We start from the raw sequence: 13,368 nt of genomic DNA, 5'->3' as shown, positions 1-13,368 counted from the left end.
GTTGCCCATTTAAACATTCTAAGGTCAACATCCCCCATAGTGTTCACATAAAAATATGAAATAAACAATTGATTTGAGAAATATCCAGTCTACTGTTTGCTGTATTGAATTATATATATTTATTTTTTTATCTGTTAAGACACTGAATACATGTTGTTTGTTCGTTAGTTTCTTCTATGAGAAGTTAACTTTAAATGTTGTGATTTGGTTTATGTAGATACAACATGTCAACACACAGTAACCGAACACCTGATCGGCAGTGCATTCGGGGTGTATTCAGAACCCATTCGCTGTTTCCACATGTTGTTACGTTAGAGTTATTGGATTAAACAAAAACAATCTACCTCGTCAACCTACACACAATAGCCCATAATGACAAAGCAAAAATAGGTTTCTAGAAATGTTTTCAAATGTATAAAAAATAAAAACATTATTTACATAAGTATTCAGACCATTTTCTATGAGACTGAAATTTGAGATCAGGTGCATCCTGTTTCCATTGATCAACCTTGAGATGTTTCTACAACTTGATTGGAGTCCACCTGTGGTAAAGTAAATTGATTGGACATGATTTGGAAAGGCTCACACCTGTCTATATAAGGTCCCACAGTTGACAGTGCATGTCAGAGCAATAACCAAGCCATGAGGTCGAAGAAATTGTCCGTAGAGCTCTGAAACAGCAGTGTCGAGGCACAGATCTGGGGATGGGTACCAACAAATGTCTGCAGCATTGAAGGTCCCCAAGAACACAGTGGCCTCCATAATTCTTAAATTGAAGAGGTTTGGAACCACCAAGACTCTTCCTAGAACTGGCCGTCCGGCCAAACTGAGCAATCGGAGGAGAAGGGCCTTGGTCAGGGAGGTGAGAAAGAATCCGATAATCACTCTGAAAGAGCTCCAGAGTTCCTCTGTGAAGATGGGAGAACCTTTCCAGAAGGACAACCATCTCTGCAGCACTCCACCAATCAGACCTTTATGGTAGAGTGGCCAGACAGAAGCCACTCCTCAGTAAAAGGCACATGACAGCCCGATGGTCACTCTGACAGAGCTCCAGAGTTCCTCTGTGAAGATGGGAGAACCTTTCTAGAAGGACAACCATCTCTGCAGCACTCCACCAATCAGACCTTTATGGTAGAGTGGCCAGACAGAAGTCACTCCTCAGTAAAAGGCACATGACAGCACACTTGGAGTTTGCCAAAAAGGGACCTAAAGGACTCTCAGAACATGAGAAACATGACAAGCGTCACGTCTGGAGGAAACCAGGCACCACTCATCACCTGGCCAATACCATCCCAACGGTAAACCATGGTGGTGGCAGCATCATGCTGGGAGGATGTTTTTCAGCGGCAGGGACTGGGAGACTAGTCAGGATCGAGGGAAAGATGAACGGAGCAAAGGACAGAGATTAGAACAAGCCTATTTTATGATACATAAGACCCCATTAGTTTCACACCGTGTGAGTCTGATGTCAGGGGGAGCCTGTAAAGACACTGAGTGTTGTTGTTTTTTTGGTTGCTGATTTCAGTTGAGAACGCACAGAGAGAGAAGTTAAAAAAAAAAATCAAAGTTGAGAAGATCTCATATGTATTTTGTGTCTGCACTTAATTCAAAGATGTCATATGCTTGCTTGTATGATGATAACATATGAAAATCTTCCAGGATTCTTAAGGTATCTGTTTTGTATAACACGTCGTATTTTCCATTTGAGAAGTCTGTATTACAGAGTTATATTTTCCATTTGAGAAGTCTGTATTACAGAGTTATATTTTCCATTTGAGAAGTCTGTATTACAGAGTTATCAGGTGAGGAAATGTTTCAGGAATGGCAATGCGTCAGCGATGCATTTTTACACCAATTTCTTCTCTTCCATATTTTTCTTCTGAGCTCAAGGCTACATGACCCAGCGTCATCTTTCAGATCAGAAAGCGCTGTACTCAGAATGGTGCAGTCACAATGACCAAGAACTCAAGACTTCAAGGACACAAGGATGATTCAAACTGAATGACTCTGTACCCGAGTCATACCGAGCTGAAAAGTAAGACTGAGACAAAACAAAACAAAAAGTTATATGGAACCTTAGACTATCGATATGAAACAAAGTATATCAAATGGAATAAACGAGACTATTTGGCAGCATGTAGAGATTAACGCCCAAGCAATGACTAAGTGCATGTTTCTGACTATCCACAACAGGTGAGTTGATGGGCAATTAGTCTCGCTTCACCAAACTCACGGGTCTACTAGCAGCCAACAAGACGGTGGTATATGATTTATGAAACACGAGGCCACATGTCTTCACTGCCTTCTGGACTTGCGTCTGAGCCCAGGCAGGAGAACTAGAGCATATCAATCCACATCAAAGCAGGTCCTGTCCTGTTTAACTCTACGGTAGATCAGCGTCTTTCAACTCACAAGGCTTCATCCTCTAACCATTACAAGACTCACTGGGTGTGGCCCGAATTGGCACCCAATGGCCTTGTTGTGGCCATAAACTCCACAAGGAACGAAGACGTCTCATTGGTCAAAAAGTAGTGGATTACTTTGGGTAGCCATTAACTCTTTCTTGGTTTCCGTGTGGAGCATTAAGCCACAATAAGCCCATGCCATCCCACGGATCTAGCTTTTAGAGCCACTGTTGGATAAAACTACAGCAGTGTTTGTTAACTCCAGTCCTGGGGACCCACAGTTAATAAGCCCATGCCATCCCACGGATCTATCTTTTAGAGCCACTGTTGGATAAAACTACAGCAGTGTTTGTTAACTCCAGTCCTGGGGACTCACAGTTAATAAGCCCATGCCATCCCACGGATCTATCTTTTAGAGCCACTGTTGGATAAAACTACAGCAGTGTTTGTTAACTCCAGTCCTGGGGACCCACAGTTAATAAGCCCAATTGTTACGATTGTTCTCAGGTGACTGTAGGAAGGTTACACAGAATCTGGAATCAGACAAAGTTACTCAGAATACAAAATCGAACAGAGAGTCGGGTGAATTTTATCACCGCTTTTTCCCCTGACATTTTGTAGTTTGATATTCTGTCTTGGGTACAAACGAAAACAGAGATGATGGCTGCTAGTGACATTGTCTTGGCAGGACAGCTTCCAAAGAGACATAGGCATTATATCTCAACCTAAGAAGTGCCTTGAAGTTTTGTTTTTTGAAAGGTTTCAAAGACTCACTCCACAGATAATTGTGGTGCAGAAAGAGAGGGTGAGAGATTATTTTAAAAGACAGTATGTGTGTAATAGCAAAGTTTAGTCAATTGAGAAAATGAGAAAATGTTAAATAATAAAACAGACAGGATGAGGAAGCTGACTGACACAATCAGTGGAGATTTACCCATGAGTCATTGGGCTGAGGGAGTCACACTGGACAGTTAGCCTTCACACATACAACAACAAAAAAACAGTAGACATATTGAACAAAACATCGTTTTTTTCGTTACAGGTGCAGTGTACCATACATTTATACATCAGTTGAAAATGTAACTAACTGCCTCAATTATTCAGTGGACAAGCGTCCTAAACCCAGAGCCCTTCATTGAAATTAAAGACGAACGAAACCCATGGCTTTGCTGCCATCTGGAGGTCACGTCTTCCAATTAATTTTGTAAAACTACTAGTGGGCGGGTACGAACGCAACATACTATTGTCTCAGCAAGTGCAACGTCAGCAACGCGTAAACTAAAGGAAGTGAAACCGACATGACTCGCCTTGACTTTAGTTTTGGAATTGTTTCAGGTTATTCGTTCCCAGTTTGACTGTATGTTTTCGAATAGGTGAGTACTGGGTTTTATTAATTCATATCAAAGCCATTTGACTAAGTCCATCATTACCAATATATATCGTATTGTTCTTCGTACAAGGTAAACAACCAGGCTACCTTGCATTGTTTCAGTCACCGGGGGTTTAATCACAGAACAATGACGGTTAGTTATACAAATATTTGGTGTAATCATTACCCAAACAGTTGCAAACAGTTGAGTTTTGCAACGACAACCAGTGTTTCTATTGGACAAATTCAGGAAGGGTTCCTCCCCGTTTCGTTTGCTTCCGTACGTTTTTCAACAGAATTGGCGTAATGAATACGCCCATGTTTTATCCATTGAACAGGAACGGGGAATTAAAGTGTCTCTGGTCTAGAATTACCAACGCGTAAAGGTGAAGTATGCAGAAATCGTTCCACCCATTTCCTGGTTGCTAAAATTCTAATAGTTTGCCTAATTTCAGTTTGTGACCAAAAAAAGAAAGTAAGAGAGAATCAGTGTAACATCTAAACCTCCGTGAAGTATATTTTCAACAAACACAAACATTGTATTTTCTGTATACATGGAACAGATCTTCCCTGTGTTTAGACACACTAAGACACCTAGTAGTGTATCTTTTATTAGTCACATACACATATTTAGCAGATGTTTTTGTGGGTGTAGCGAAATACTTGTAATGTCCTATGCCAAAAGCTTTCTGGATGAACAAAAGCAAACCCTGTATACTCATCTTGTCATGCGGCTGTCCTCTTGAGCCACGCGCGTGTGTGTGTCATCAGGGGCTTGACTTGTACTCTTCATAATGGCCAGAATGGCATTAAACAACGGGGAACCATGTTGTTTGACGTATTTGATACCATTCCACAGATTCCGCTCCAGTCATTACCACGAGCCTGTCCTCCACAATTAAGGCATCATCAATCTCCTGTGCTCCACGTCCAAGTCAACAAACAGTGGCTGTGTTTACACAGGCAACCCAATTCTGATCATTTGGCGAAATCTGATCCAATTGGTCAAAAGACCAATTAGTGGCAAAACTATTAGAATTGGCCTGCCTTTGTCAACACAGCCAGTGTGTGTGTGTGTACAATATAAATCACTGTGTTGACTCAAAACATTTCCCAGGGTAGAAATTTACTACTGCACACCAAGGCTGCATTTACACAGGCAGTCCAATTCCCCCCGGTGAATCAAAGACAAGAAGTTGGCCAGCACTCAGTCAAGATTTGGTTCTGGATAAGGACTTTAATCTGCTGAAATGTTGATCTTATTTCCGATCACAGATTGACAGAATGAGTGACCTTCCCATCTTCAACCCATTGGTCCTGATCGGTGTGGGCTCCAGCTTTGCCTTCTCTGGCTTGTTTTACCACTTATACAAGGAGAAGAAAGATGAAATGGTCAAGCTGAAGGTACACACACACAAACCACACACACACACACACAAACAAATGCAGAAATGCAGTACAGTTTCTGTGTTTCATTTCTCTCTCGAATAGGAAATACCCAAATTCATCCCGGATCAACACTTGGTAAGGATCCTCAAGGCATCGCCCCACAGAAAACTGCAGTACGTCGCAGTAGAAGGTAAGTGTTAACCCCCCTCTGAAACAGATTAAACCTCATTAGATTAAAATAAATTATGCGTTTATCACCAGTATATATTAGACGTGTGAAGTGTTCCTGTTCCAGGTTTGGTCCAGGCGGACGGTGAGACTCTGACCAGTCAGTTTGTCCCAAGATGCTTTGGGGTGATCCAGAAAATAGCTGTAGAGGAACACTGGAAAGTGTGGAACAACATCACTAGAACATGGTTAGTACACAGTTCTATACATGAGCCATAATACAGCGTTATGCACACATGCACTACACGACCAAAAGATATGTGGACACCTGCTCATCCAACATCTCATTTCAAAATCATGGTCATTAATATGGTGTTGGTCCCCCCCCCCCTCCCTATAACAGCCTCTACTCTTCTGGGAAGATACACTAGATATTGGGGCTGCTGGTAGCCTATTGGTTAGAGCGTTGGGCCAGTAACTGAAAGGTTGCTAGATCGAATCCCTGAGCTAAGATAAGAAAAATAGGAATTTGTTCTTAACTGGCTTGCCTAGATACATAAAATAAAAATAAAAATGTTGGAACATTGTTGCGGGGACTTGCTCCCATTCAGCCACGAGTGTTAGTGAGGTCGGGCACTGATGTTGGGTGATTAGGCCTGGTGTTCTATGGGGTTGAGGTCAGGGCTCTGTGCAGGCCAGTCAATTTCCTCCACACCAATCTCAACAAAATATTTCTGTATGGACCTCGCTTTGTGCACAGGAGCATCATCATGCTGAAACAGGAAAGGGCCTTCCCCAAACTGTTGCCACAAAGTTGGAAGCATAGAATCACCAGACCATTATTCCTCCTACACCAAACTTTACAGTTGGCACTATGCATGGGGTCAGGTAGCGTTCTCCTGGCATCTGCCAGATTCATCCGTTCGGACTGCCAGATGGTGAAGCGTGATTCATCACTCCAGAGAACACGCTTCCACTGCTCCAGAGTCTAATGGCAGCAAGCTTTAAACCACTCCAGGCCGACGCTTGGCATTGCGATTTGCTCAGCCAATAGAAACCCATTTCATGAAGCTCCCGATGAACAGTTATTGTACTGACGTTGCTTCCAGAGGACAGAAATTTTTACACGCTTTAGCACTCAGCGGTCCCACTCCGTGAGCTTGTGTGGCCTACCACTTCGTGGCTGAGCCATTGTTGCTCCTAGACATTTTCAGTCACTGAGCTCTTCAGTATGTTTGTCTATGGAGATTGCATGGGTGTGTGCTCGATTCCATACACCGGTCAGCAACGGGTGCGTCTGAAATAGCCCGTATCCTACTCATTTGAAGGGGTGTCCACATATGAGTGTGTAATATATGGTGTATCATGGCTATACCCTGTGATCCGGCTCAAAGTGTGAACTTGGAATCATGTAAGCTCTTTAAGAATCATATTTTAGTAGTCTACGTCACCTAAAAGTAATGCAATCCAACAATTCCGTACACACGAAGGTCAACGCCATGTTCTCTCTCCTCCCCCAACTCCTCCTTTCTCAGGAACTCCAGAACGACCAACAGGAAGGAGACGAACAACGTCGTCCCCTTCAGTCTGGTTGAACCGGGCGCCTACATCACCGACATCACCGTCAAGGTCCATTCCCCTCTGGAGGCTTCCGGCTGGTTCCTGGAGAGAGTTCACTGCAGTGTCAAACACGCCCAGGAGGGCCTGGTGGACGCGTTGTTGGAGGGCCTCAGCGGCGAGCGGCCCGTGGCGCAGAAGGAGACGGAGGAGCTGCTCCGTGTTGGAACCACTATGACAGGTTTCGGGGAGGTGGTGCTGGAGGGAGGGACAGGGACGACCATGAGGCTGCAGGCGCCACAAGATGGCCGCCGCTACATCCTGGTCCCCACGGACTACAAGGGGTTTATAGAGCGACATGAGGGTACGGCCAATCTGTGGATGAGGCTGACGGCGCTGTTTGGGATTACGGGAGCATCGCTGCTGGCCGGGGCGGTTTATAGTACGATGGGGAAAAAGGACAGAAGGGATTAGTAGTGATGAAGCCCAAATCGACTACCTTCTACCGAGCCCTCCTGCACATCTAAAATTATTGGATAGGTTTTAAGCAATATGTTGAAAATATGTTGAAAATTCAACCCAGCCTATCAGAAGGTGAAGTATTGCTTAAACTTATCCTATTTCTTTGTAGATACAAATATATTTTGTTAATGGCAGATTATGTCCTAGGTGAATGGTAAATGTCTGTGGTGAATACCACTCTATTTATAGGATTATGGAAGGACCATAGGTATTGCAAGACCGTGTCTTCACAAATCCCGTCCACAGTGGCACATAGGAAACGGTGTTTAAGTCGATGAATTAACAACGGAGTACTTATACTGGAACGTAGATCCAGCCATTTTCTTTCTTTTAACGAAATGTTCTGAATCGATAACTAGATATTTGAAAAATATTAATCATACTTGTTTTAAAATCCTTCCCTGCCGGTCGCTGCGGTTTAGTTGAAGTAATGTCTTTGAGATGGTGTTGTATTATGTGATAGACGTATGTGTGACTAACATCAGCAGGTGACTTTGCTAGTATAGAACACAACTACCTCTATGCAGCATTAAACCACTGTGGTTACATGAGAAATCGCCCCAAGGGAAATCAGTTAAAAAAAAATGTTCTGAACTGACAGAGAGACAGGTAAAACCTGTCTCATACTGAACACTAAAGCAGATCTGTGACATTCTCTATTCAGTGGGTGATGGTCTATGTTGGGAGTATATTAAAAACGACTCAAAAAAAAGTGTGTTTTTCAATCATTCTTTTATTAGGGTGTTAAACCATACCACAGCTTTCCTTCTTGTGACATTGTGAGCTAGGTGTCTGCTTGCGCTGTACACACTGACTAAATATCAACAATGTCGTTTCCTTTTGGAGAAGCAATATGAAGCTGCCGCAGTGTCCAAACTGATGACCTTTGACATTCTGGGACGGTTTCCCGAGACACAGATTTGCCCGAATCCTGGAATTAAAAAGAATCCTCAATGGAGAAAGTCCACTAAAATAGATTTCTACTCCAGGACTAGGTTCAGGGCTGTATTCGCTTCGTATCGTGGAAGATCTACGTTATAGCTCAATTTAAAAGGCAATGTCGGCTCAAATCACCTTTACATTTTAATGTGGGTCTTCAAGCGATACGGATTGAATACAGCTCTTTAATGTCTGGGGAACCGGTCCTTTAAGTGCAGATTTAAGGTGAACCGCCATGGAAACGATGGAATTCTATTCACACGGTTCTCAAGTCTTCAGTCTTTATTCCTCTCCTTCCTCACTCTCCTTCCTCCGAAGACTCATTATCCTCCTCACTCTCCTTCCTCCGAAGACTCATTATCCTCCTCACTCTCCTTCCTCCGAAGACTCATCCTTCTCCTCACTCTCCTTCCTCCTCACTCTCCTTCCTCCGAAGACTCATCCTCTGCTTCTTTCAACCACTGGATAAACTTCTGGAGCTGAGGAAGACAGGAAGACCTCTGTGTTTAGGCCTGGGGTCTGTACAGGACGTACAGTGCCACACACTGAGTGAGGTACGTCTAACCGCCCCCTCCATTGGAAAACAATCCATTTCCCCACACAATGCCTTTCTTGCTGTTATGTATAAGCTCTGTAAGTGGTACTCACTCCCTGGTTCTTGCGTAGCTGTCTGCTCTTGTCATTGGTGGCTCCGGTAGAGAACCATTTTAGGATGGCCTCCTCCTCCAGGATCTCCAGCTGGTACATTTTCATCAGCACCTACAGGGAAGACAACAACAACAGACATGTTAACGTCCAACATCACAAGTAAAATAAATACATAGAAAGAAGTAAGAAGCAGAGGGTTGGAACCGGTTTTTGGGCACAGAACTGAAAATGACTTTTTTTGTTTTTTGAGGAACAGAATCAGAAAGGCAAACGAAAGTGATTTATACTGTTTCAGGCCATAACTGTTATTTAAACAATGATGGGGAAATGGTTATGAACGTTATTTTACACATACGCAAAGCCCTCACACTCAAAGTTATTCTAGTGTCTGCCTGCCTGTCAGAGCATGAGCCAGGGTTTCAGTTAGGAACATGTGGTGCCGGAAGATTTAAATTTAACGGACATCCATATGTATTCAGGTCCGCCCTGGCCTTCAATAAACAAGGAATATTGGCCAAATGAGACACATTTAAGTGTCCGTAAAAGCAGCCTATAACAAATTACAAAGACAGTGGCCTGCAATTGGCCGCGCCAAAACTCTCATCTTAGTCCATTACGATATTTAAACCTCTCCTCGACATGTACCCTGTTCACTGTCGACAGACCTACTCTGCTTTCTCTAACTTCAATGCATTTAAACCTCTCCTCGACATGTACCCTGCTCACTGTCGACAGACCTACTCTGCTTTCTCTAACTGCAATGCATTTAAACCTCTCCTCGACATGTACCCTGCTCACTGTCGACAGACCTACTCTGCTTTCTCTAACTGCAATGCATTTAAACCTCTCCTCGACATGTACCCTGCTCACTGTCGACAGACCTACTCTGCTTTCTCTAACTTCAATGCATAAGGCGTCCATCTTTGTAATCAACAGTGGCCAAGGCTCGTCTCTCACTCTCTCCACAGCAGGCGCACAGGTGTGCACGGATTGAGAATGGTGCTGAAGTGCAGGCTATGATAGACAGCATCTGCCGGACAATTTGGCCAACTACAATTTTATTTATTCTCTTTCAAGTTAAAACATGACAGTTAGGGCTACCGGCTCATGGAAACCCTGGTGTGCGTGTATAGGGAACCTGTCCCCACTCCACACTCAGGAGAATAGTCTAGCATCCTACTGGACATTACAACCTGCCCCTCCCCCCAGGAGAATAGTCTAACAACCTGCCCCTCCCCCTCAGGAGAATAGTCTAGCACCCTACTGGACATTACAACCTGCCCCTCCCCCTCAGGAGAATAGTCTAGCACCCTACTGGACATTACAACCTGCCCCTCCCCCTCAGGAGAATAGTCTAGCATCCTACTGGACATTACAACCTGCCCCTCCCCCTCAGGAGAATAGTCTAGCACCCTACTGGACATTACAACCTGCCCCTCCCCCTCAGGAGAATAGTCTAGCACCCTACTGGACATTACAACCTGCCCCTCCCCTCAGGAGAATAGTCTAGCACCCTACTGGACATTACAACCTGCCCCTCCCCCTCAGGAGAATAGTCTAGCACCCTACTGGACATTACAACCTGCCCCCCAGGAGAATAGTCTAGCATCCTACTGGACATTACAACCTGCCCCCCAGGAGAATAGTCTAGCACCCTACTGGACATTACAACCTGCCCCCTCAGGAGAATAGTCTAGCCCCCTACTGGACATTACAACCTGCCCCTCCCCCTCAGGAGAATAGTCTAGCATCCTACTGGACATTACAACCTGCCCCCCAGGAGAATAGTCTAGCCCCCTACTGGACATTACAACCTGCCCCTCCCCCTCAGGAGAATAGTCTAGCACCCTACTGGACATTACAACCTGCCCCTCCCCCTCAGGAGAATAGTCTAGCACCCTACTGGACATTACAACCTGCCCCTCCCCCTCAGGAGAATAGTCTAGCACCCTACTGGACATTACAACCTGCCCCCTCAGGAGAATAGTCTAGCCCCCTACTGGACATTACAACCTGCCCCTCCCCCTCAGGAGAATAGTCTAGCACCCTACTGGACATTACAACCTGCCCCCTCAGGAGAATAGTCTAGCACCCTACTGGACATTACAACCTGCCCCCTCAGGAGAATAGTCTAGCACCCTACTGGACATTACAACCTGCCCCTCCCCCTCAGGAGAATAGTCTAGCACCCTACTGGACATTACAACCTGCCCCTCAGGAGAATAGTCTAGCATCCTACTGGACATTACAACCTGCCCCTCCCCCTCAGGAGAATAGTCTAGCACCCTACTGGACATTACAACCTGCCCCTCCCCCCCAGGAGAATAGTCTAGCACCTTACTGGACATTACAACCTGCCCCTCCCCCTCAGGAGAATAGTCTAGCACCCTACTGGACATTACAACCTGCCCCCCAGGAGAATAGTCTAGCACCCTACTGGACATTACAACCTGCCCCTCCCCCCAGGAGAATAGTCTAGCATCCTACTGGACATTACAACCTGCCCCTCAGGAGAATAGTCTAGCATCCTACTGGACATTACAACCTGCCCCTCCCCCTCAGGAGAATAGTCTAGCACCTTACTGGACATTACAACCTGCCCCTCCCCCTCAGGAGAATAGTCTAGCATCCTACTGGACATTACAACCTGCCCCTCCCCCTCAGGAGAATAGTCTAGCATCCTACTGGACATTACAACCTGCCCCTCCCCTTCAGGAGAATAGTCTAGCATCCTACTGGACATTACAACCTGCCCCCAGGAGAATAGTCTAGCACCCTACTGGACATTACAACCTGCCCCTCCCCTTCAGGAGAATAGTCTAGCATCCTACTGGACATTACAACCTGCCCCCCAGGAGAATAGTCTAACAACCTGCCCCTCCCCTCAGGAGAATAGTCTAGCACCCTACTGGACATTACAACCTGCCCCTCCCCCTCAGGAGAATAGTCTAGCACCCTACTGGACATTACAACCTGCCCCTCCCCCTCAGGAGAATAGTCTAGCATCCTACTGGACATTACAACCTGCCCCTCCCCCTCAGGAGAATAGTCTAGCACCCTACTGGACATTACAACCTGCCCCTCCCCCTCAGGAGAATAGTCTAGCATCCTACTGGACATTACAACCTGCCCCTCCCCCTCAGGAGAATAGTCTAGCATCCTACTGGACATTACAACCTGCCCCTCCCCCTCAGGAGAATAGTCTAGCACCCTACTGGACATTACAACCTGCCCCTCAGGAGAATAGTCTAGCACCCTACTGGACATTACAACCTGCCCCTCCCCCTCAGGAGAATAGTCTAGCATCCTACTGGACATTACAACCTGCCCCTCAGGAGAATAGTCTAGCACCCTACTGGACATTACAACCTGCCCCTCCCCTTCAGGAGAATAGTCTAGCATCCTACTGGACATTACAACCTCCCCCTCAGGAGAATAGTATAGCATCCTACTGGACATTACAACCTGCCCCTCAGGAGAATAGTCTAGCATCCTACTGGACATTACAACCTGCCCCTCCCCCTCAGGAGAATAGTCTAGCATCCTACTGGACATTACAACCTGCCCCTCCCCCTCGGGAGAATAGTCTAGCACCCTACTGGACATTACAACCTGCCCCTCCCCCAGGAGAATAGTCTAGCACCCTACTGGACATTACAACCTGCCCCTCAGGAGAATAGTCTAGCATCCTACTGGACATTACAACCTGCCCCTCCCCCTCAGGAGAATAGTCTAGCATCCTACTGGACATTACAACCTGCCCCTCCCCCTCAGGAGAATAGTCTAGCATCCTACTGGACATTACAACCTGCCCCTCCCCTCAGGAGAATAGTCTAGCACCCTACTGGACATTACAACCTGCCCCTCCCCCCTCAGGAGAATAGTCTAGCACCCTACTGGACATTACAACCTGCCCCTCCCCCTCAGGACAATAGTCTAGCACCCTACTGGACATTACAACCTGCCCCTCCCCCTCAGGAGAATAGTCTAGCACCCTACTGGACATTACAACCTGCCCCTCCCCCTCAGGAGAATAGTCTAGCATCCTACTGGACATTACAACCTGCCCCCTCAGGAGAATAGTCTAGCCCCCTACTGGACATTACAACCTGCCCCTCCCCCTCAGGAGAATAGTCTAGCACCCTACTGGACATTACAACCTGCCCCTCCCCCTCAGGAGAATAGTCTAGCACCCTACTGGACATTACAACCTGCCACTCCCCCTCAGGAGAATAGTCTAGCATCCTACTGGACATTACAACCTGCCCCTCCCCCTCAGGAGAATAGTCTAGCATCCTACTGGACATTACAACCTGCCCCTCAGGAGAATAGTCTAGCACCTTACTGGACATTACAACCTGCCCCTCCCCC

The 13,368-nt window shown here is 45.9% G+C and overlaps 2 protein-coding genes across 3 annotated transcripts in view; one reads left to right on the top strand and one right to left on the bottom strand.

Annotated features, from left to right (window-relative positions):
• Positions 1-3,661: 3,661 nt before the first annotated feature.
• On the top strand, positions 3,662-8,116 carry mul3 (mitochondrial E3 ubiquitin protein ligase 3). 2 transcript variants are annotated; one of them, XM_064929499.1, is made up of 5 exons: positions 3,662-3,778; positions 5,050-5,178; positions 5,266-5,353; positions 5,459-5,579; positions 6,867-8,116. In XM_064929499.1, exons 2-5 carry the CDS (start codon positions 5,059-5,061, stop codon positions 7,360-7,362), a joined length of 825 nt encoding a protein of 274 aa, XP_064785571.1. In that variant the 5' UTR covers positions 3,662-3,778; positions 5,050-5,058; the 3' UTR covers positions 7,363-8,116. The 2 variants fall into 2 exon arrangements, with proteins under 2 accessions (XP_064785571.1, XP_064785582.1); XM_064929510.1 differs by lacking the exon at positions 3,662-3,778 and adding an exon at positions 3,800-4,160.
• Positions 8,117-8,127: 11 nt separating this feature from the next.
• eif2b5 (eukaryotic translation initiation factor 2B, subunit 5 epsilon) overlaps positions 8,128-13,368 on the bottom strand; it is a 28,384-nt gene continuing 23,143 nt past the window's right edge. The window contains exons 15-16 of the mRNA XM_064929484.1: positions 8,998-9,108; positions 8,128-8,828 (exon numbers count right to left, since the gene is read on the bottom strand). Coding sequence (XP_064785556.1) covers positions 8,766-8,828; positions 8,998-9,108 — 174 coding nt within the window. The 3' untranslated portion in view covers positions 8,128-8,765. The remainder of the gene's footprint in view (positions 8,829-8,997; positions 9,109-13,368) is intronic.

The sequence above is a fragment of the Oncorhynchus masou genome, chromosome 3, assembly GCF_036934945.1.
Source record: "Oncorhynchus masou masou isolate Uvic2021 chromosome 3, UVic_Omas_1.1, whole genome shotgun sequence".
Taxonomy (NCBI): Eukaryota; Metazoa; Chordata; class Actinopteri; order Salmoniformes; family Salmonidae; genus Oncorhynchus; species Oncorhynchus masou.
The sequence above is the reverse complement of the archived record's forward strand: the minus strand, read 5'-3'. Positions and strand labels throughout refer to the sequence as shown.